The sequence below is a fragment of the Loxodonta africana genome, chromosome X (genome assembly GCF_030014295.1).
Source record: "Loxodonta africana isolate mLoxAfr1 chromosome X, mLoxAfr1.hap2, whole genome shotgun sequence".
Taxonomy (NCBI): Eukaryota; Metazoa; Chordata; class Mammalia; order Proboscidea; family Elephantidae; genus Loxodonta; species Loxodonta africana.
The window spans coordinates 176033149-176051817 of NC_087369.1; the positions used below are offsets into that span (position 1 = coordinate 176033149).

Genomic DNA, 18669 nt, shown 5'->3' on the forward strand with positions numbered 1-18669 from the left:
GTCATAGATCTTTCATATGGAGAGGAAGTCAAGGCAATATAAACAAATAAATGTTAGGTTTAAACTTAGAAAAATAGGGGTAAATATTAAGGTGGCCACAAAGGAGACTAAAAATCCTACTCGTCAAAATAAAATACAAGAAAAACATGAACTCATCAAAAACAAAATCAACAACAAATTAGAGGAAAAGACAATACATAAACTACTCAGCACAAAAAATTAAGTGGGAAAAAGAAAGTGTCAACGACACATAAAAAAAGACGTCAGAATGACAGCACTAAACTCATACCCTATCCATAACTACGCTGAATGTAAATGGACTAAATGCACCAATAAAGAGACAGAGAGTGGCAGAATGGATTAAAAAACACGATCTGTCTATATGATGCCTACAAGAGACACAAACTAGGACTCAAAGGGTGGAAAAAAATAATCTAGCAAACAACAATCAAAAAAGAGCAGAAGTACTGGTACGACAACAGATACACGGGCCAATGGAACAGAACTGAGAATCCAGACATAAATCCATCCACACATGAGCAGCTGATATTTGACAAAGGCCCAATGTCCGTTAAATCGGGAAAAGACAATCTGTTTAACAAACGGTGCTGGCATAACTGGATATCCATCTGCAAAAAAATGAAACAAGACCCATACCTCACACCATGCACAAAAACGAACTCAAAATGAATCAAAGACCTAAATACAAAATCCAAAACAATAAAGATCATGGAAGAAAAAATAGGGACAACATTAGGAGCCCTAATACATGGCATTAACAGTATACAAAACATTATTAAGAATGCAGAAGAAAAACTAGATAAGTGGGAGCTCCTAAAAATCAAACACCTGTGCTCATCCAAAGACTTCACCAAAAGAGTAAAAAGATTACCTACAGACTGGGAAAAAGCTTTTAGCTATGACAGTTCCGATCAGCGCCTGATCTCTAAAATATACATGATACTGCAAAAACTCAACTACAAAGAGACAAATAACCCAATTAAAAAATGGACAAAAGATATGAACAGGCACTTCACTAAAGAAGACTTTCAGGTAGCTAACAGATATATGAGGAAATGTGCACGATTATTAGCCATTAGAGAAATGCAGATCAAAACTACGATGAGATTCCATCTCACTCCAACAAGGCTGGCATTAATCCAAAAAACACAAAATAATAAGTTTTGGAGAGGTTGTGGAGAGACTGGAACACTTATACACTGCTGGTGGGAATGTAAAATGATACAACCACTTTGGAAATCGATTCACGCTTCCTTAAAAAGCTAGAAATAGAACTACCATACGATCCAGCAATCCCACTCCTTGGAATGTATCCTAGAGAAATAAGAGCCTTTACACGAACAGATATATGCACACCTGTGTTTATCGCAGCACTGTTCACAGCAGCAAAAAGCTGGAAGCAACCAAGGTGCCCCTCAACTGATGAATGGATAAATAAATTATGGTATATTCACACAGTGGAATACTACGCGTCGATAAAGAACAGTGAGGAACATTTCATGACGTGGAGGAATCTGGCAGGCATTATGCTGAGTGAAATTAGTCAGTTGCAAAAGGACAAATATCATATAAGACCACTATTATAAGAACTCGAGAAATAGTTTAAACAGAAGAAAATATTCTTTGATGGTTATGAGAGGAGGGAGGGTGGGAGAAGGGTATTCACTAATTAGATAGTAGATAAGAACTATTTTAGGTGAAGGGAAAGACAACACACAGTACAGGAGAGGTCAGCACAACTGGACTAAACCAAAAGCAAAGAAGTTTTCTGAATAAACTGAATGCTTCAAAGGCCACCGTAGCAGGGGCAGGGGTCTGGGGACCATGGTTTCAGGGGACATCTAAGTCAATTGGCATAATAAAATCTATTATGAAAACATTCTGCATCCCACTTTGAAGAGCGGTGCCTGGGGTCTTAAACGCTAGCAAGCAGCCATCTAAGATGCATCAATTGGTCTCAACCCACCTGGATCAAAGGAGAATGAAGAACACCAAGGACACAAGGCGATTATAAGCCCAAGAGACAGAAAGGGCCACATGAACCAGTGACTACATCATCCTGAGACCAGAAGAACTAGATGGTGCCCGGCTACAACCAATGTCTGCCCCAACAGGGAACACAACAGTGAACCCCTGAGGGAGCAAGAGAGGAGTGGGATGCAGACCTCAACTTCTCGTAAAGAGACCAGACTTAATGGTCTGACCGAGACTAGAAGGATCTTGGAGGTCATGGTCCCCAGACCTTCTGTTAGTCCAAGACAGGAACCATTCCCAAAGCCAACTCTTCAGACAGGGATTGGACAGGACTATGAGTCGGAATCGACTCGATGGCACTGGGGTGGGGGTGGGGATGGGATAGAAAAGGGTAACTGGTGAACAATGAGCTTCTTGGATCAAGTAGACACCTGAGACTATGTTGGCATCTCCTGTCTGGGGGGGGAGATGTGAGAGTGGAGGGGGTCAGAAGCTGGCTGAATGGACATGAAAAGAGAGAGTGGAGGGGAGGAGTGTGTTGTCTCACTAGGGGGAGAGCAACTAAGACTATATAAAAAAAAAAAAAAAAGACTATATACGAACCCAAAAACCAAACCCTCTGTGGTGGAGTCGATTCTGACTCATACCGACCCTATATAGCAAGGTGCATATAAATTTTTGTATGAGAGACTGACTTGATTTGTAAACTTTCACTTAAAGCACAACAAAAATAAAAATTAAGAAAAACAAGAAAACAAAGCTCCTCCCCCACAGTCTGTCTCTTTCTCCTCCTGTAGACCCCTCCACTGCCCCTTTGTGGACACCTCGACTTCCCCTTGGGGATGGGGTTCTTGCCTGCAGCTCTTTCGGCCCCTCAACCGCTGCCATTGTACCCGCGTGTTTGTTTGCCATTTTCTATCGCTTCTCTCCCATTAGAAGGCGCGCCTTAGGAGAGCAGGCCCGGGCTTGTCTGGTTCACCACCCTGTCCTGGGCAGCTACTGGTGACAGACTCCAGGGCACGGTGGTCCGAGGCGTGGGCCTGGGTTCCAATCCCACCTCTGTCCCAGAGACCCAGGAAACTCTGGGGACAGGGGGCGGTAGGCATTCAGTAGGCAGTTCGCGGAAGGTTATGGGGGGGCCCCGCCCCGCTCTCACCTGCAGGCCAGGTACCGGCGGCCCACCCTCCGCTGTGTCTAGCGAGGCCGGCAGAGGGCAGCAGCGCCCTGCCCTGCACCATCAGGCAAAGGGGCGGGCGGGGAGGGGCCGGCTACCCGGCTGAGCCCCAGGATGAGTCGGGCTGGGCGGTTACACTGTGGGGAGGGAGACTGGGGTTCCGCGGGGACGACTCCAGCGCCGCCAGCTGCTCCTCGCCCGCGGGCCGCCCGCCCTCCCGCCCAGGTAGACAGGAGCCCGGCGACGCCGGGGCAGGGGCCGCCGGGCAAGGGGTGCAGCGGGGTGCGCTCGGAACAGAAGGAAGCCAGGGGAGCCGAGGGGTGGACGAGCCAGCTCGGGCAAAAGCCCTCGGACGCCCGTCCCAAGACACTTCTTGATGCCTGGGTGCGCCGTGCCCAAGGGGCTGGCCCTGTAGCTGGGGGCTGCAGACCAGGGGCTTCTGCCTCCAAATGGGAGAGGGGCGAGGCGGTTCTGGCCGGGCCAGGACTCAGGGTAGAGAGGTGGCCTGCCTGGCTCCCTGCCCCCACAGCCACCCAACCGGCCCAGCCAGGTGGCAGCATCTCACCTGGGAGCCTGCAGCTGCATCCCACGGGGTGGAAGGCGGGACCCCCAACCAGGGCACACTGTCTGCTGTGCTGTACGGGCCCCGTGGCTTGTGTACCCAGCTGGATGTGCTGATGGTGCCTTGGAAGTTGGGAGGGAGCCGGCTGGGCCACCACCCCCTCCTTCCTTTCCCCTGGTGTGGGCACCTCTGCCCAGATCCCTGGCACGGGCCTAGGCCCATTGCAGAAGGTGCTTCCCTTGGGGGCAGGTGGGCAGGGGCAGTCAGTTGTCAGGCCTGAAGCTAAGGGCTGGGTCTGCAGTGGCTTCCCCATCCCCCAAACTGTGAGGCCTCTGCCTCAGATCCCTCTCTGCTGGCTGCCACTGCCCACCTGGCAGGACTTTGCCTGCCCCTGGGGGTGGGGCTGGAGGGGGGACAGCCCAGTGGCTTGCTCTCTGGTCAGTCTTATCCTGGGCAGTGGCAGAGGGGTGGGGAGGAGAGGTCTTCTCTATGGGCTGCTGCCTTTGTCAGCATCTCCCCTGCCCCCAGCCTGGACAAAGGAGCCCATTGAAGCCAGGACTGGCACTTCAGCCAGGGACCAAGGCTACCAAGGCTGACACTGGCATTTCAAGGGCTTGGTGCCTCTGGCCCTCCCAAGGGGCTGTGTGGCCCATCCTGACCCCTGCAAAGGGACAGGGGCAGGCTGGACTCCTAGCTGAGGGGCACGGGAGGGGCACGCTGGGGGTGCTCGGAGGACACAGCCTCATTTCTCTGGATGGAGGACACCCTGCTCCCCTTGTCCCCACATCCCAGTAGGTGTCTCCCTGGGGTGGGGAGTGATGGGGAGCCCCCTACCCAGAACACTCCAGGGGGGTAAGAGCACCAGATAACGGGCTCCTGGGCCTGGGAGTCAGGACAGAGGGAACATTGTTGGGGTGGAGGCAGGGCTGCCTTGGCCCCGGCCACTATTGACAAAGCTGCCAGCTGTGGCTGAGCCCGGCCGTCAGGCCCTCGCCCCCGGCCGCCCTCCTCCCCCGGGCCTGGCAGGAATGGGGCCGAGTCTCTGCCTCCCTCCCACTCGGGACAATGCCCCCCACAGCCATCTTGTGCCTGGCACCACTGCCCTGAGGCAGCTGAACTGATGAGATGTGCCTTCCATGGTCCCGTGCTACTTGGAAGACCCCTCGGCTGCACAGTTTCATAGTGGTAAGTGTCTGGAACCCTCGTCCTCAAAGATGTCCCTGGGAGGGAGCAGGAGTGGTAGAATGGCACAGGCTGGGGCCCAGGCCTCACGGCCCCACCCCCTGTACTTCCTGGGTGCAGACACTGCGGGAGATAGGCCAGGCAAGCGGAAATGCCATGCTCAAGCAGCCTGGGCCTCCCTGTCTGTGTTCCTGAGATAAGGGGCTGGGGGCCTGCCCCAGGGCAGAAAGGGATGCAGGCCGTGTGCCCACTGGTTGACTGCCATCCCTGCTGCCATGTGCCCACACCCCAGCTGTAGGGGGTCAGGAGGAGGGAGGCCCCAGCGTCGGCCTGAAGCCTGTCTCCTGTTTTGTGTGTCTCCCTCAGCCAGTCCCCCAGGCAGCCAGCTGGGGCCCATCTGCCTGTGGCTGGGGGTCATGGGCCTTGCTCAGGGCTGGGGGTGGGCAGGGGGTTTGCAGCAGGACCTGTGCTCAGATCCTTGGCCTGGGGCACCCAGCAGGCCCATAGGAGCCATCTCTTGGGGTCTGGGCTTCTTGCAGGGGTGGGGGAAGGGGAGGGGTGCCTTTCTCCCCCTCCCTCTCCCTGTCTCTTCAAGTGCTCTTTCCTTCTCTCTTCCTCTCACACCCCTCCTGGTCAACACTCCCACAGCTAGGGCCTCTGGTGCCTCCCCTCAGCCCCTGGCCCCACCTCTGCTAGTCTCAGCTCTCTCCCAGCTCAGCCCTGACCACCCCCAGCTCCATCTTGGGCTTCTGAGTGTGACCTTGTTATGTCCCCACTGCCCCTGACCACCACCCATCCGCTTTAGTTTCCCCCAGCTCTCTGACATGAGCCCATGGCTTCTCTCCTCTCCACCACATTCCCCCTCACCCAGGCCATCCCAACCCCTCTGCCTCCCTGTCTCCCATCCACTGCCCACTGCCTCAGGCTGGCCAGGATAGCTCTCCCTCTCTCCCCTCCCCTGCCCCTCTAGCCCTCAGAGCCCCTCCTCTTTCTCCGTCTCTTGGACACTCTTTATCCCTCCTCAGACTCTCCTCCTCTGTCTCTTGTCTCCCTCTCTCCTTTTTTATCCCTCTGCCTTTTTTCTTTACTCTTTCTGTCCCTCTCTACGCTCTCTCTGTCCTTCTTTTTCTTTGTCCCCCTCTCTGTCCACCCCTTTGTCCTTCTCTCCCTCCCTCCCTGTCTCTGTCCTTCCTCCTTGCCTCTTCCTCTGCCCCCCTCTCCCCACCCCTCTCTGCTTCTGTCCCTACCCTGGTGTGTCTGCCCCCGGCCCTCTCTGTCTTACCCTGTCTTGGCCCTTTCCATGCCGACTCATGCCTCCTTGGGGAGGGGGGCTGCTGACTCCCTCCCACCAGGCCTCATTGCTGGCTCTCCCCCAGGCCCCCGTGATGGCCCTCCGGCCTCCCTTTTGTCTCCACCTCCTGCTGCTGCTGCTGCCGCCGCCACCACTGCCTCTAACCGGGGCTCACCGATTCTCTGCACCCAACACCACCTTCAATCACTTGGCGCTTGCGCCAGGCCCGGGCTCCCTCTATGTGGGTGCTGTGAACCGCCTCTTCCAGCTCAGCCCTGAACTGCAGCTGGAGGCCATGGCTGTCACCGGCCCTGTCCTCGACAGCCCCGACTGCGTGCCCTTCCGAGACCCGGCCGAGTGCCCACAGGCCCGGCTCACTGACAATGCCAACCAGCTACTGCTGGTGAGCAGCCGGGCCCAGGAGTTGGTGGCCTGTGGGCAGGTGCGGCAGGGCGTGTGCGAGAAGCGGCGCCTGGGGGATGTGGCTGAGCTGCTGTACCAGGCCGAGGACCCTGGTGACGGACAATTTGTGGCCGCCAATGCTCCCGGAGTGGCCACAGTGGGCCTGGTGGTGCCCGTGCCAGGGCGAGACCTTCTGCTAGTGGCCAGGGGCCTGGCGGGCAAGCTGTCGGGCGGGGTCCCTCCGCTGACCGTGCGCCAGCTGGCTGGGCCCCAGCCCTTCTCCAGCGAAGGCTTGGGCCGCCTCGTGGTGGGCGACTTCTCTGACTACAACAATAGTTATGTGGGTGCCTTTGCTGATGCCCGGTCTGCCTACTTCGTCTTCCGCCGCCGCGGGGCCCGGGCTCAGGCTGAGTACCGCTCCTACGTGGCCCGTGTCTGTCTGGGTGACACCAACCTCTACTCTTACGTGGAGGTGCCCCTGGTTTGCCGCGGCCAGGGCCTCATCCAGGCTGCCTTCCTTGCCCCGGGCACCCTGCTGGGAGCATTTGCTGCTGGCTCAAGGGGGGCGAGGGCCGCCCTGTGTGCCTTTCCCTTGGCCCAGCTGGACGGGAGCATGGAGGAGGCCCGGCGGCTCTGCTACACGACAGCTGGCAGGGGCCCCAGTGGCTCAGAGGAAGCCATCGTCGAGTATGGTGTGACATCACGCTGTGTCACCCTACCCCCTGTGAGTGGCCCCTCACCCCCATCGGCCCACCCTAACTCCTGTCTGTCCCCCCCCCCCACCCCGACAACAGGTCTGTGGGTCCCAGCGCAGGTGGAGGGGGCAGCCCTGCGTGAACATGACCATGGGCCAGTGAGGAGGCACTGGCTGGTCTCCCACCTGGCGAGCCTTTGGCCAAACCCCTGCCCCCTCCATTTCCCTCTCCCTGTCATGCAACTGCATCATACTGTCGGTCTCTCTTGCCCCCAGGACTCCCCGGAGTCATACCCCTGCGGTGATGAGCACACCCCCAGCCCTATTGCCGGCCGCCGCCCTCTGGAGGCTGAACCTCTACTGCTACTCAAGCAGCCCATCAGCGCCGTGGCTGCCCTCCAGGTGGATGGGCACATGATGGCCTTCCTGGGGGACACCCAGGGCCAGCTGCATAAGGTAAGGGCCTGTTGGGGGAGGGGCCCTAAGCGGTCAGGGAAGCTCCCGGCAGCCCTCCACCTCTTGGCCTGAGTCCCGCTGGCTGAAGGCTGCACCACATGCTGACAACTGGCCCTGTGCCACCTCCTGTGCTGGCTCCCAGATGCTTAGGATGGCTGCCCTGGGAGCCTTCCCGTGGTGGCCCTGCCTTCTCTAGCCGACAGTGCCAGCCCATGGGGCAGGGCTAGGGTGGGACCTGGTCCTCAGAGCATCTGGCAGAACAGGCCCTGCTGGTGAAGGGCCTCATCTGGGGGGTTTTGTGGCTCCCTGGAGAGGCTGTCCCAGGCCTGGTGATGCTGGCTGGACCCTTGGTGGCATGGAACGGTCTCCCTAGTCAGGTGGGAAAGGAAATAGGCATGGGGGGTGGGGCGGGCAGGTGTTCCCCGGACGTGTTTGTGTATAGGGCAGGTATGTTCTTGCCAACAAGCACCAACCTGGAGAGTTGGCCTGGACTCAGGGCTTCAGCTGGTGGCCCAGCCCCACCCTCGCGTCCCCGCCCCCCCGCCCCAGGTCTTTCTCAGCAACTCCCAGGGCCAGGTGTACTACTCCCAGCAAGTGGGTCCCCCAGGCTCGGCCATCAGTCCTGACCTGCTGGTGGACAGCAGTGGCAGCCACCTCTATGTCCTGACTGCCCAGCAGGTGAGGACCACCAAGGGCAGGGGCTGGGCACATGTGGCCCGGGGTGCCATGCTCACAGCCTCTCTCGCCCTGCTGCCCACGCAGGTGGATCGGGTGCCCGTGGCAGCCTGCCCCCAGTTCCCTGACTGCACCAGCTGCCTGCAGGCCCGGGACCCACTCTGCGGCTGGTGTATCCTTCAGGGCAGGTAAGCGCCGCCCTGGCGGTGTGGGCTGGGAGCCCCAGCTGCTGCCCAGCCCAGGCTGAACCTGGAGGTGGCTCTAGGCTGGAGGAGGGGGACTGCGGTGTCATCACCAAACTCCCCCTCCTGCCCCGTCTCACTGGCCAACAAGATGGCTAGCACCCCCTTCTCGACACGCCCAACCTGCTCACATTTCCTTCCCCAGCCCTATCCCAGGCCAGGCCTCTGTCCCCTCTCCTGGTGTCCTCATCTTCCCCAGTCTCCTCCAGCCCATGCTCCACACAGAAACCCGAGGAATCCCTGATCACAACCATACTTCCGACCTACATCCTCCCCCTGCCTCCAACCCTCCAGTAGCTTCCCTCTCACTCAAAGTCAAGGCCAAAGCCGGCACCTTGACCCTAAAGCACCCTGTGCTTGGCCACCTTCCTCACTGTCTCCAGCTGGGCCATCTAGGTGGGCTGGGTGATGAGGACCAGAGGTCCCCAAGACCCCACAGTAATCCAGTGGGCCCCTGCCCACCAGGTGTACCCGGAAGGGCCAGTGTGAGCGGGCAGCTCAGCCGAACCAGTGGCTGTGGAGCTATGAAGAGGGGAGCCATTGTCCACACATCCAGGCCCTGCTGCCGGCCCAGCACCCCCGCCAGGAGCAGGGCCAGGTAGGACACAGCCTCTGTGGCACTGCCTCCCTGCTCTGCTTCCGCCCCCAGCACTGGCCTGCCTCGCCTTCCTCAGCCAGGTGGCCTGCAGAACTGCTGCCTGCTCTGGTTCTCTCCCACGTGTCCCCAGGTTACCCTCTCTGTCCCCCGGCTGCCTGCCCTGGCCCTGGACGAGTACTTCCACTGTGCCTTTGGAGACTATGACAGCTTGGCTCACGTGGAAGGGCCCCATGTGACCTGTGTCACCCCTCCCCATGACCAGGTGCCACTTAACCCTCCAGGCACAGGTGAGGGGCTCTGGGGCCAGGGCAGGGGGCCCAGGCAGGAGCTGGAGGCAGGAGGTCCCCCAGACCCACCCCGCCACCCCTGTCCCCTCCCAGACCATGTCACCCTGCTCCTGACCTTGATGTTTGAGGATGTGGTTGTGGCTGCTGCCAACTTCTCCTTCTATGACTGCAGCGCTGTCCAGGCCTTGGACATGGCCGCCCCGTGAGTTCCGAAGCTGGGCTCCTGCTGGGTGGAGGCAGACGGCCCCCAATGCACCCGGCCTGAGCCGCCTCCCTGCCCCTCCAGGTGCCGCGCTTGCGTGGGCAGCCTATGGCGGTGCCACTGGTGCCCCCAGAGCAGCCAGTGTGTGCTTGAGGAGCACTGCCCCGATGGCGAGAGGACCATCTACAGCGCCCAGGAGGTGGGTGGGGCTGTCAGACTCTGCCTTTCCCATTGTAGGCACCACAAGGCAAAAGTGGGCTGCTTCTCCCCACACCCTGTCCAGGCCCCTCGAGTTCTGAAGGGCTATGGGGTCTCATTTCCCCAGGTGGACGTCCAGGAGCGAGGCCCTGAGGCCTGCCCTCAGGTTGAGGGCCTGGCTGGTCCCCTGCTGGTGCCCGTGGGCTGGGAGAGTCGCTTGGTGCTGCGTGTGCGGAACCTTCACCATTTTCGAGTGAGTGGGTGGGCGGGGGGCAGCGATGGGGTGGGTGGGTGTGCCAATGTCCAAGGCCCTGATCATGTCCCACCCTAGGGCCTGCCTGCCTCCTACCACTGCTGGCTGGAGCTGCCGGGAGAGCTTCGGAGGCTGCCCGCCTCCCTGGAAGAGACTGCTGGGGATGGGAGCCTTATCTACTGCCAGGCCCAGCAGGTGGCAGCTGCCCCACCACCTCACAGCCACAGGCACCTCCCAAAGCCCTGGGACAGGCCCCCATCTCATCATCTGCCCTCACTCAAGAGCGCCTGCTCTGTGCCGGGCCTTGGACACGTAGCGGGGACACAGGCCCTCGCCTTAACCCTGGGCCCTGAACGATCATGCCCATTCTGGGGGTATCCTGGAGGAGGAAGGGTTAGGGTGCCGAGTGGGCCCAGGACTTGACCCAGGCCTCCTCCCACAGTTCCACCCCTCAACCTCCCAGCGGGAGCTCCGGGTGCCCATCTATGTCACCCGGGGCGAGACCCAGCGCCTGGACAACGCAGACCTTCTTCATGGTGAGCTGGGGGCGAGCGGGGGGGGGGGGTGGGCAGGGCCTGCAGACGAAGAGAGGGACCTCATCGCTGCCTGATCTTCCCTAGTGACCCTGTATGACTGCGCTGTGGGCCACCCCGACTGCAGCCACTGCCAGGCAGCCAACGGGAGCCTGGGCTGCCTGTGGTGCCGCCACAGCCAGCCAGCCTGTCGCTATGGGCCCCTGTGCCCGCCCGGGGCTGCCCTGCAGCTCTGCCCTCGGCCTAGCATTTTCTCGGTGAGCACCCCGGCAGGCTGAGCCACCCCCATAGTCCCTCCCTTCCCCATGCCCCCTGCCACTGTCCTAGCCTCAGCTGCCCCAGATCCCTGAGCCTCACGGCTGAGCAGGGCTGTGGTTGCAGCACGCCGTCTTCCATTCCTCCCGGATACAGATTGAGCCCCGGACTGGTCCCCCAGAGGGAGGCCTGGCCCTCACCATCCTAGGCTCGAACCTGGGCCGGGACTTCGCCGATGTGCGGGACGCTGTGAGGGTGGCTGGCCGGCCCTGCAGCGCTGACCCAGCTCTGTACCGGATCTCTGCTCGGTGAGGCGCCAGGCCACCCCGGAAGAAAGGAAGCTTTCGGCCAAAAAGCATGGGGCCCTGGTGCAGAAGCGAGGGCGCAAAGCTAGTCAGCAGAGGGGGGAGGAGCTGGCAGCGGGGAGGGTGAGGGGGTGGGCAGGCTCGGAGCAGGGGCTGAGTGGCCCTGGCCAGGGATCCAGGGAGCTCCACCTGGCCAGACGCATGTCCCTGGCCTCCACTCCTCAGAATTGTGTGTGTGACGTCTCCCGCCCCCAACGGCACCGTGGGGCCAGTTCAAGTGGCCATTAAGGGTCGGCCACCGGGCATCTCCACCCAGCACTTCACTTACCAGGTCAGTGCCCACTGGACCTGGTCCAGATGCAGGAGGGTGGGTGGGCATCTAAGTGAGCGCTGTGAACTTGACCTGAGGTAGCAGGCCTCTGGCTGCCTGTCTGGGAGGGGTCACGAAGCGTGGGAAGCCCAGAGCAGAAGCAGTGGGTGCAGAGGTGGTTAGCACGGTGCTCTGGATAGAGGGCGTGGTCGGCTGGGGCCCAGGGGACAAAGCTCTTACAGCCCAAGGGCAGTGGGGATGGGGCCTGAGAGGTGAGGAGGCACCAGGTCAGGCTGCCAGGCCTACCCCAGCCCACCCTGTTCCCCAGGACCCGGTCCTACTGAGCCTGAGTCCCCTGTGGGGCCCCCAGGCAGGGGGCACCCAGCTCACCATCCGTGGGCAGCACCTCCAGACAGGGGGCAACATCAGTGCGTTCGTGGGAGGTCAGCCTTGTCCCATGTGAGTACCTGGCCCTGCTGGCCCACCACTCTCTGTAGGCCTCAGTGTTCCTTTCTGTACAGTGGAGTGGGCGGACTCGGGACTCCCGAAGGCCCCCTTCCAATTCGCAGAGAATGACCCTGGCGCCCACCCCACTGGTCTCCTTGAGGAAGGCAAAGGGGCCTCCCGTGTGGGGACAGCGCTAGGCCACAGCCCAAGAGGACAACCCCCTACCCACACCCGCAGCCGAGAGCCCGTGTGTCCTGAGACTATCACGTGCCGCACCATGCCCCAGGCAGCCCCAGGAAAAGCAATCGTTCAAGTTGTCTTCGGCCAGGCCCAGCGCACGCTGCTGTCCAGCCCCTTCCTCTACACGGCCAACCCCCAGCTTCTGGCAGCGGAGCCCAGTGTCAGCTTCCGGGGGTGAGAAGCCAGGCCGCCGACCCTGGACCACCTGAGGCAGGGGCCGGCCCCCCCCCCCCGCCCCTGCCCAATGCCCACCCTCTGTTGTCCTGGTGCAGGGGCGGGCGGCTGATCCGTGTCAGGGGCTCAGGCCTGGACGTTGTGCGGCGGCCCCTGCTGTCGGTGTGGCTGGAGGCCGAGGGCCCGGAGGGGGTCACACTGGCCTGGCCTGAGCCCAGCCTGGCCCAGCCCCAGGACCCAGACCCAAGGCGGAGCTGTGGGGTCCCTGCTGCAGACCCCCAGGCTTGTGTCCGGCTTGATGGGGGCTTGCTGCAGGTGAGCCCCTGTTGCCGGTGGGGAGGGGAGAGGGAGGGTGCCCCAACTGACATACTGTGCCTGCCCTGGCTGCCTCCCACAGTGCTCCACGGTCTGCTCCATCAACTCGTCCAGCCTCCTCCTGTGCCTGAGCCCCGCTGTGCCTGATGGCGCCCGCCCACGCCGGGTCTTCTTCACCCTGGACAATGTGCACGTGGACTTTGCCAGGGCCAGTGGGGGCCGGGCCTTCCTCTACCAGCCCAACCCCCGCCTGGCGCCCCTCAGCCGCGATGGCCCCATCCGCCCCTACCGTCTCAAGCCAGGCAACGTGCTCGATGTGGAGGTGAGGGACGCTCGGGCCTCGGGCGGGAGAGGCAGGGACCCAGCTCAGGCCTGTGCTCTGTCCCCCAGGGTGAGGGCCTCAACCTGGGTATCAGCAAGGAGGAGGTGCGTGTGCTCATCGGAGACGGGGAGTGCCTGGTGAAAACGCTCACCCTCACCCACCTCTACTGTGAGCCACCCCTGCAGGCCCCGCAGCCCAGCAACAGCTCTGGCAGCCTGCCCCAGTTCGTGGTGAGGCCGCGGGCTGGGTGGTGGGCGGTGGGCAGCAGGCGGCCAGCACCCAGGGCCGAGCTCAAGCCCCCCGCCCACCCACAGGTGCACATGGGCAACGTGCGGCTGGCACTGGGCCCCGTGCAGTATGAGGCAGAGCCTGCGCTGGCCACCTTCCCCGTGGAAGCCCAAGTGGGCCTGGGGCTGGGCGCCGCCCTGCTGACTGCTGCCGTGCTCCTGCTCACCCTCATGTACAGGTGAGGCACCAGCCCACCCCACGTCCCCTCAGCCCTCTGCCCTAAGGAAAGGGCGGCTCCCCGCCTAGGCTGGGCTGGGTGGGCTGGCGGCCCCGACCTACAGCTGACCCTGGCCCTGGACTCCAGGCACAAGAGCAAGCAGGCCTTGCGAGACTACCAGAAGGTGCTGGTGCAGCTGGAGAACCTGGAGATCAGCGTGGGCGACCAGTGCCGCAAGGAGTTCACAGGTGCGGGCGTGAGGGGACAGCAAGGGACCACCTGGCCTGGGCCCACCCTGGCCCTCACCAGCTCCCCGCCTGCAGACCTGATGACCGAGATGACCGACCTCAGTAGCGACCTGGAGGCCAGCGGCATCCCCTTCCTGGACTACCACACGTACGCGGAGCGCGTCTTCTTCCCCGGCCATGGCGGCTGCCCGCTGCAGCCCTGGCCCAACGGGCCTGAGGAAGAGGCCCGCCACGCCACTGTGCGCCAGGGCCTCACGCAGCTCTCCCACCTGCTCAACAGCAGACTCTTCCTCCTCACAGTGAGGGCTGCCTAGGCTCGGGTGCTGGCTGGGGAGGGTGGCGGGGCTGGGGACAGAAGTGAGTGCTGGGGTGGGCGCGGGGCACGGGCCTTCCCCCAGTGAGCACCGGCCCCCCACCTAGCTCATCCACACGCTGGAGGAGCAGCCCAGCTTCTCCCAGCGTGACCGCTGCCACGTGGCCTCCCTGCTGTCCCTTGCGCTGCATGGCAAGCTGGAGTACCTGACCGACATCCTGAAGACCCTGCTCGGCGACCTGGCCGCCCATTATGTGGACAAGAACCCCAAGCTCATGCTGCGCAGGTGGGCCTCGGAATGGGTGGGCCAGGGGCCACAGGAGGTAGGCTCCGAGGGAAGCCCCTGAGTGCCAGAAGAGAGGGGGCACTCGGGTGGGGGCCCGCCTCAGCCCGTGGGGAGGGGGCACGGGCAGAGCAGGATGGGCCTGTAGCCCCCCGAGCTGAGGCCTAATCCCTGCAGGACGGAGAGCATGGTGGAGAAGCTGCTCACTAACTGGCTGTCCATCTGTCTATACGCCTTCCTGAGGGTGAGGAGTGCCGCCCGCCTGCAGCCATCCTTGTTCCCACACAGGGGCTTGGTCAGGGTGGGGCCTCAGGGCAGGCTGAGGATGAGAGCTCTCTCCCTGCCTCAGGGGCACCGGGAGGGCACAGCAACAGGAGAGGAAGGGCCTCGAACCCTGTACCGGGGGCTAGACGAGAGCGAAGGCCAGGAAAGGCCGGAGCTGAGCCTCTTCGTGTGCATTGAGCCTGTCCTGATGATCACAGGAGGTGGCTGGAGAGCCGCTGTACATGCTCTTTCGGGCCATCAAGTACCAGGTGGACAAGGGCCCTGTGGACGCCGTGACGGGCAAGGCCAAGCGCACCCTGAACGACAGCCGCCTGCTGAGGGAGGACGTGGAGTTCCGGCCCCTGACGCTCATGGTGCTGGCAGGCACCAGCAGGATGGCAGGGACCAGCAGCGGGCAGTGTGTGCCAGCCCGGGTGCTCGACACCGACACTATCACCCAGGTCAAGGAGAAGGTGTTGGACCAGGTCTACAAGGGCACCCCCTTCTCCCAGAGGCCCTCTGTGCACACCCTAGACCTCGGTGAGAGGGCCTGCCCCACCTGGGCCCTTCCCATCTGCAGACGCTCTGCTCTGCCTTGCCGAGAATAGGGGACTCTGGGAACAGACTGGGGGCCGACTGGTTTCCCTGTGTCCCCCCAGAGTGGCGCTCAGGCATGGCTGGTCACCTCACTCTGTCTGATGAGGACCTGACCTCGGTGACCCAGAACCACTGGAAGAGACTCAACACCCTACAGCACTACAAGGTGGGCAGGGTGGGGGCTAGAGATCCGGCCCTGCCTCAGGGGTCAGCCAGTGACAGTGACTGGGCCTCTGCCCCCTCCCTGCCAGGTCCCGGATGGAGCCACGGTGGGGCTCATCCCCCAGCTGCACCACATAGGCACCATCACCCAGAGTCCAGTCCAGAGCTGCCCCTCTGGGGAGAGTGAGTGCTTCAGCCCAGACATGCTGTCTGCCCTGGGACGACGCACCAGTGGGCTTCCCAAGCCCTGAAACCAGGCCTTGCCCGGGTCTCCCACCTTGCACACGGGGAGGAGGGTCCAAAGCCCAGGGTAGTGGACCAGGGCAGGAGAGGACGTGGCCTGAGCTGGGGCCCCTAGTCGGCCACCCTCCTCTCCCCACTCTCCTCCTTTTCTCTCCTCACTGGGTGAGTGGGCCGGGCAACCCAGGCCGACAGAGCAAGGCCAGTCCTGGTGCTTTCAGACACACCCATGCTCGAGGACAGTGAGGAGGGTGGACTCCGCCTCTGGCACCTGGTGAAGGCCACTGAGGAGCCAGAAGGGACCAAGCCTCGGCGGAGCAGCCTGCGGGAACGGGAGCGCGAGCGGGCCCGAGCCAAGGCCATTCCGGAAATCTACCTCACCCGCCTGCTCTCCATGAAGGTCAGGGGCCAGAAGGCCGGCGGGGGTCCCGACTGAGCTGGCGCTACCCTGCCCCACACACCCCCGACAACCCTGCCTGCCTTGCAGGGCACACTGCAGAAGTTTGTGGACGACACGTTCCAGGCCATCCTGAGCGTGAACCGCCCCGTGCCCATCGCCGTCAGGTACTTGTTTGATTTCCTGGACGAGCTGGCGGAGAAGCACGGCATCGACGACCCTGACACGCTGCACATCTGGAAGACCAACAGGTGCCCAGGCCTTACCCCACCACGTCCCCTGGTCACAAGGATGGCTCCTGACGGGAATGAGGGCTGGAACCCTGGCTGTGGCGTGTGCTGCCGGAGGGCCCAGCCGGCCACGCAACGGCCCATGTCCGGCCTGTGTCCCCAGCCTGCTGCTGAGGTTCTGGGTGAACACCCTGAAGAACCCCCAGTTCATCTTTGATGTGCGGGTGTCAGACAATGTGGATGCCATCCTTGCCGTCATCGCCCAGACCTTCATCGACTCCTGCACCGTCTCGGAGCACAAAGTGGGCCGGGTGAGGGCACCCTGGGGCCAGCGGGCTGGAGGAGGAGAGGCCGTGGGGCTGTGGATGGGGTGGGCCCGGGCGGGCCTGGGGAGAAGCTCACATGTGCCTCCCCTCCCGGCACAGGATTCCCCTGTGAACAAACTTCTCTATGCTCGGGAGATCCCTCGCTACAAGCAGATGGTGGAGAAGTAGGTGTCCCGCTGGCTAGTTAAGGGCTGGGGGTACGGGCCTGGCCCACCCCTAACTCTGTCCTCTCCCCCAGATACTACACAGACATTCGTGAGAGCTCCCCAGCCAGCTACCAGGAGATGAACTCAGCTCTTGCTGAGCTCTCGGGGGTGAGGTGCAGCCTGGGAGGGGGGAAGGGGGGAAGATGGGGTGGGCCTCAGGGCTCGAGCCACAGGCTGGGGCCTCACCCCCACCCCACGCTGCCCCCAGAGCTACACCTCTGCCCCTCACTGCCTGGAGGCACTGCAAGACCTCTACAAGCACATCCACAGGTATTACGACCAGGTGAGACCCCAACCACTCTGGAGGGACAGTGGAGCTCAGAGGGGTGATTCCTCAGGGAGGCCCTGGCAGCCCCCTGCTGAAATGAGGCCTCAGGCGGGCCCCCGACCCTCCCCGGACAGATCATCAGCGCCCTGGAGGAAGATCCCATGGGCCAGAAGATGCAGCTGGCCTGCCGCCTACAGCAGATCGCCGCCCTGGTGGAGAACAAAGTGACTCACCTGTGAGCTCCGTGGGCCTGGGGAGCAGCCAGCAGGACCCCCGCGGCAGTGCCTTATGACCCCTGGGTCTAGCCAGTGACTGAGGAGGGGCCAGCCGAGCACACAGGGTGGGTGGGGTGCACACCAGGGGCTGTGCCTGGCAGCACTGCCCCCAGCGTCTCTCCCACTTGGGCGTGTGTCTAATTTATAGCCGCCCACCTCTTCCCCGCCGACCTCTCCCGCCCACTGTATTTATTTGCTTGCTGGAGAATCACATCTGGAAATAAAATAGAAATACATCTTTCAAGACAAAGCCCAGCCTCCACCTCCCCCTACAAGTCAGCTCAGCCTTCCCAGGGGCTGCCTTCCCTGGTCTGCCTGAGGGAAAGAGAGGGATGCAGGACCAAGTGTCTCCCTTTTTGGATAACTACGGTCAAGGCCAAGCTCCCTCTGCTTCACCCTGACTCCCTGACAGCCTGCACCCTTGCCCCTCCGAAGGGTGCTTGAAGGATCTGGAGTGATCTTTCTAAGGCGGAAGTGCCCGTAGCATCTGCCAGAAAGCCACACTGCTGCCCATAGACTCCAGGCGGAGCCCCTAGGCTGGCCCAAAGCCCCCCACCTGCCTCCATCTGTGCTTCGGCCGTGGTCAGATGGGGGGTGGCAGGCAGGTCTGGGGACCTAGTTCATCCCCGTGGTCCCAGGCTCCGGAGGGCTGTCACCGCCCTGCTCCCAGGCTTGGAAGCAGCATGGCCTTGCTTGCTCCCCATGAGGGCAGGGCTAGAGTGGCTGGTTCCCGTGGAAATGGCGGTGGGACAGTGAGGGGCCGGGCTCCCACTCAGCTGGCCCAGGCACCTCTAGTCAGGGAACCAGGTGTCTCAGCTCATGCCTGTGCTGGTTACTGAGGACCTCCAGCCCCTGGGCCGGCCAGAGCCCCAATTACATCACAGATGGGGAAGGGAGACGGGCAGTGGCGGGAAAGGCGGGAACCGGCCAAACAGGCAAGCAGAGAAGGGGGTTCCGATGGGAATGGGAGGGGCCAAGTGGAATTGGAGAACGTTCTGTTGTGTCCTGCGAGTGAGCGCCAGCAGCCCTGGAGTGTGGGGGCTGGGCCTGGGGGCCGAATGGCTGCCATGGCCACACGTGGGGCTCGGCCTGGGGGCCAGGTCGCTGCTGTGTGTCCACTCAGTGGCCCTGAGGGCAGTCCTGGAGCGCCAGGGCTGGGTCACAGGTAGCACAGGGGCTTGATCTGGGGGCCGGGTCACTGCTATATTCCTGTGTGGGGCTGGGCCTGGGGGCTGGGCTCCGGGGGCGCCGCCGGCGTCACACCGCCCCCTCCCCGCGCCGGCCCGCATACCTTGCCCGCAGC

General features: G+C 62.0%; 1 protein-coding gene across 1 annotated transcript; it reads left to right on the top strand.

The window, feature by feature from the left end:
- Positions 1-4393: 4393 nt before the first annotated feature.
- PLXNB3 (plexin B3) lies at positions 4394-17774 on the top strand. Its single transcript, XM_064277754.1, has 35 exons — positions 4394-4916; positions 6290-7330; positions 7577-7756; positions 8306-8434; positions 8519-8619; positions 9139-9271; positions 9402-9558; positions 9652-9760; positions 9845-9959; positions 10086-10211; positions 10290-10406; positions 10654-10747; positions 10832-11001; positions 11156-11307; positions 11530-11635; positions 11943-12073; positions 12299-12475; positions 12574-12790; positions 12873-13112; positions 13181-13342; positions 13427-13578; positions 13705-13805; positions 13881-14104; positions 14226-14404; positions 14579-14645; positions 14884-15205; positions 15325-15428; positions 15514-15607; positions 15886-16064; positions 16152-16312; positions 16455-16602; positions 16717-16781; positions 16856-16931; positions 17032-17106; positions 17226-17774. The coding sequence occupies exons 1-35, from the start codon at positions 4857-4859 to the stop codon at positions 17328-17330; spliced, it is 5769 nt and encodes a 1922-aa protein (XP_064133824.1). The 5' UTR covers positions 4394-4856; the 3' UTR covers positions 17331-17774.
- Positions 17775-18669: the final 895 nt, after the last annotated feature.

Excerpts from the sequence above, each read along its gene's own strand:
- PLXNB3 (XM_064277754.1), top strand. The coding sequence starts at position 4,857 with ATGTGCCTTCCATGGTCCCGTGCTACTTGGAAGACCCCTCGGCTGCAC. Across the intron at positions 9,559-9,651 it reads ACTTAACCCTCCAGGCACAG|ACCATGTCACCCTGCTCCTG; the intron begins GTGAGGGGCTCT and ends GTCCCCTCCCAG. Across the intron at positions 13,806-13,880 it reads GTGCCGCAAGGAGTTCACAG|ACCTGATGACCGAGATGACC; the intron begins GTGCGGGCGTGA and ends CCCCGCCTGCAG.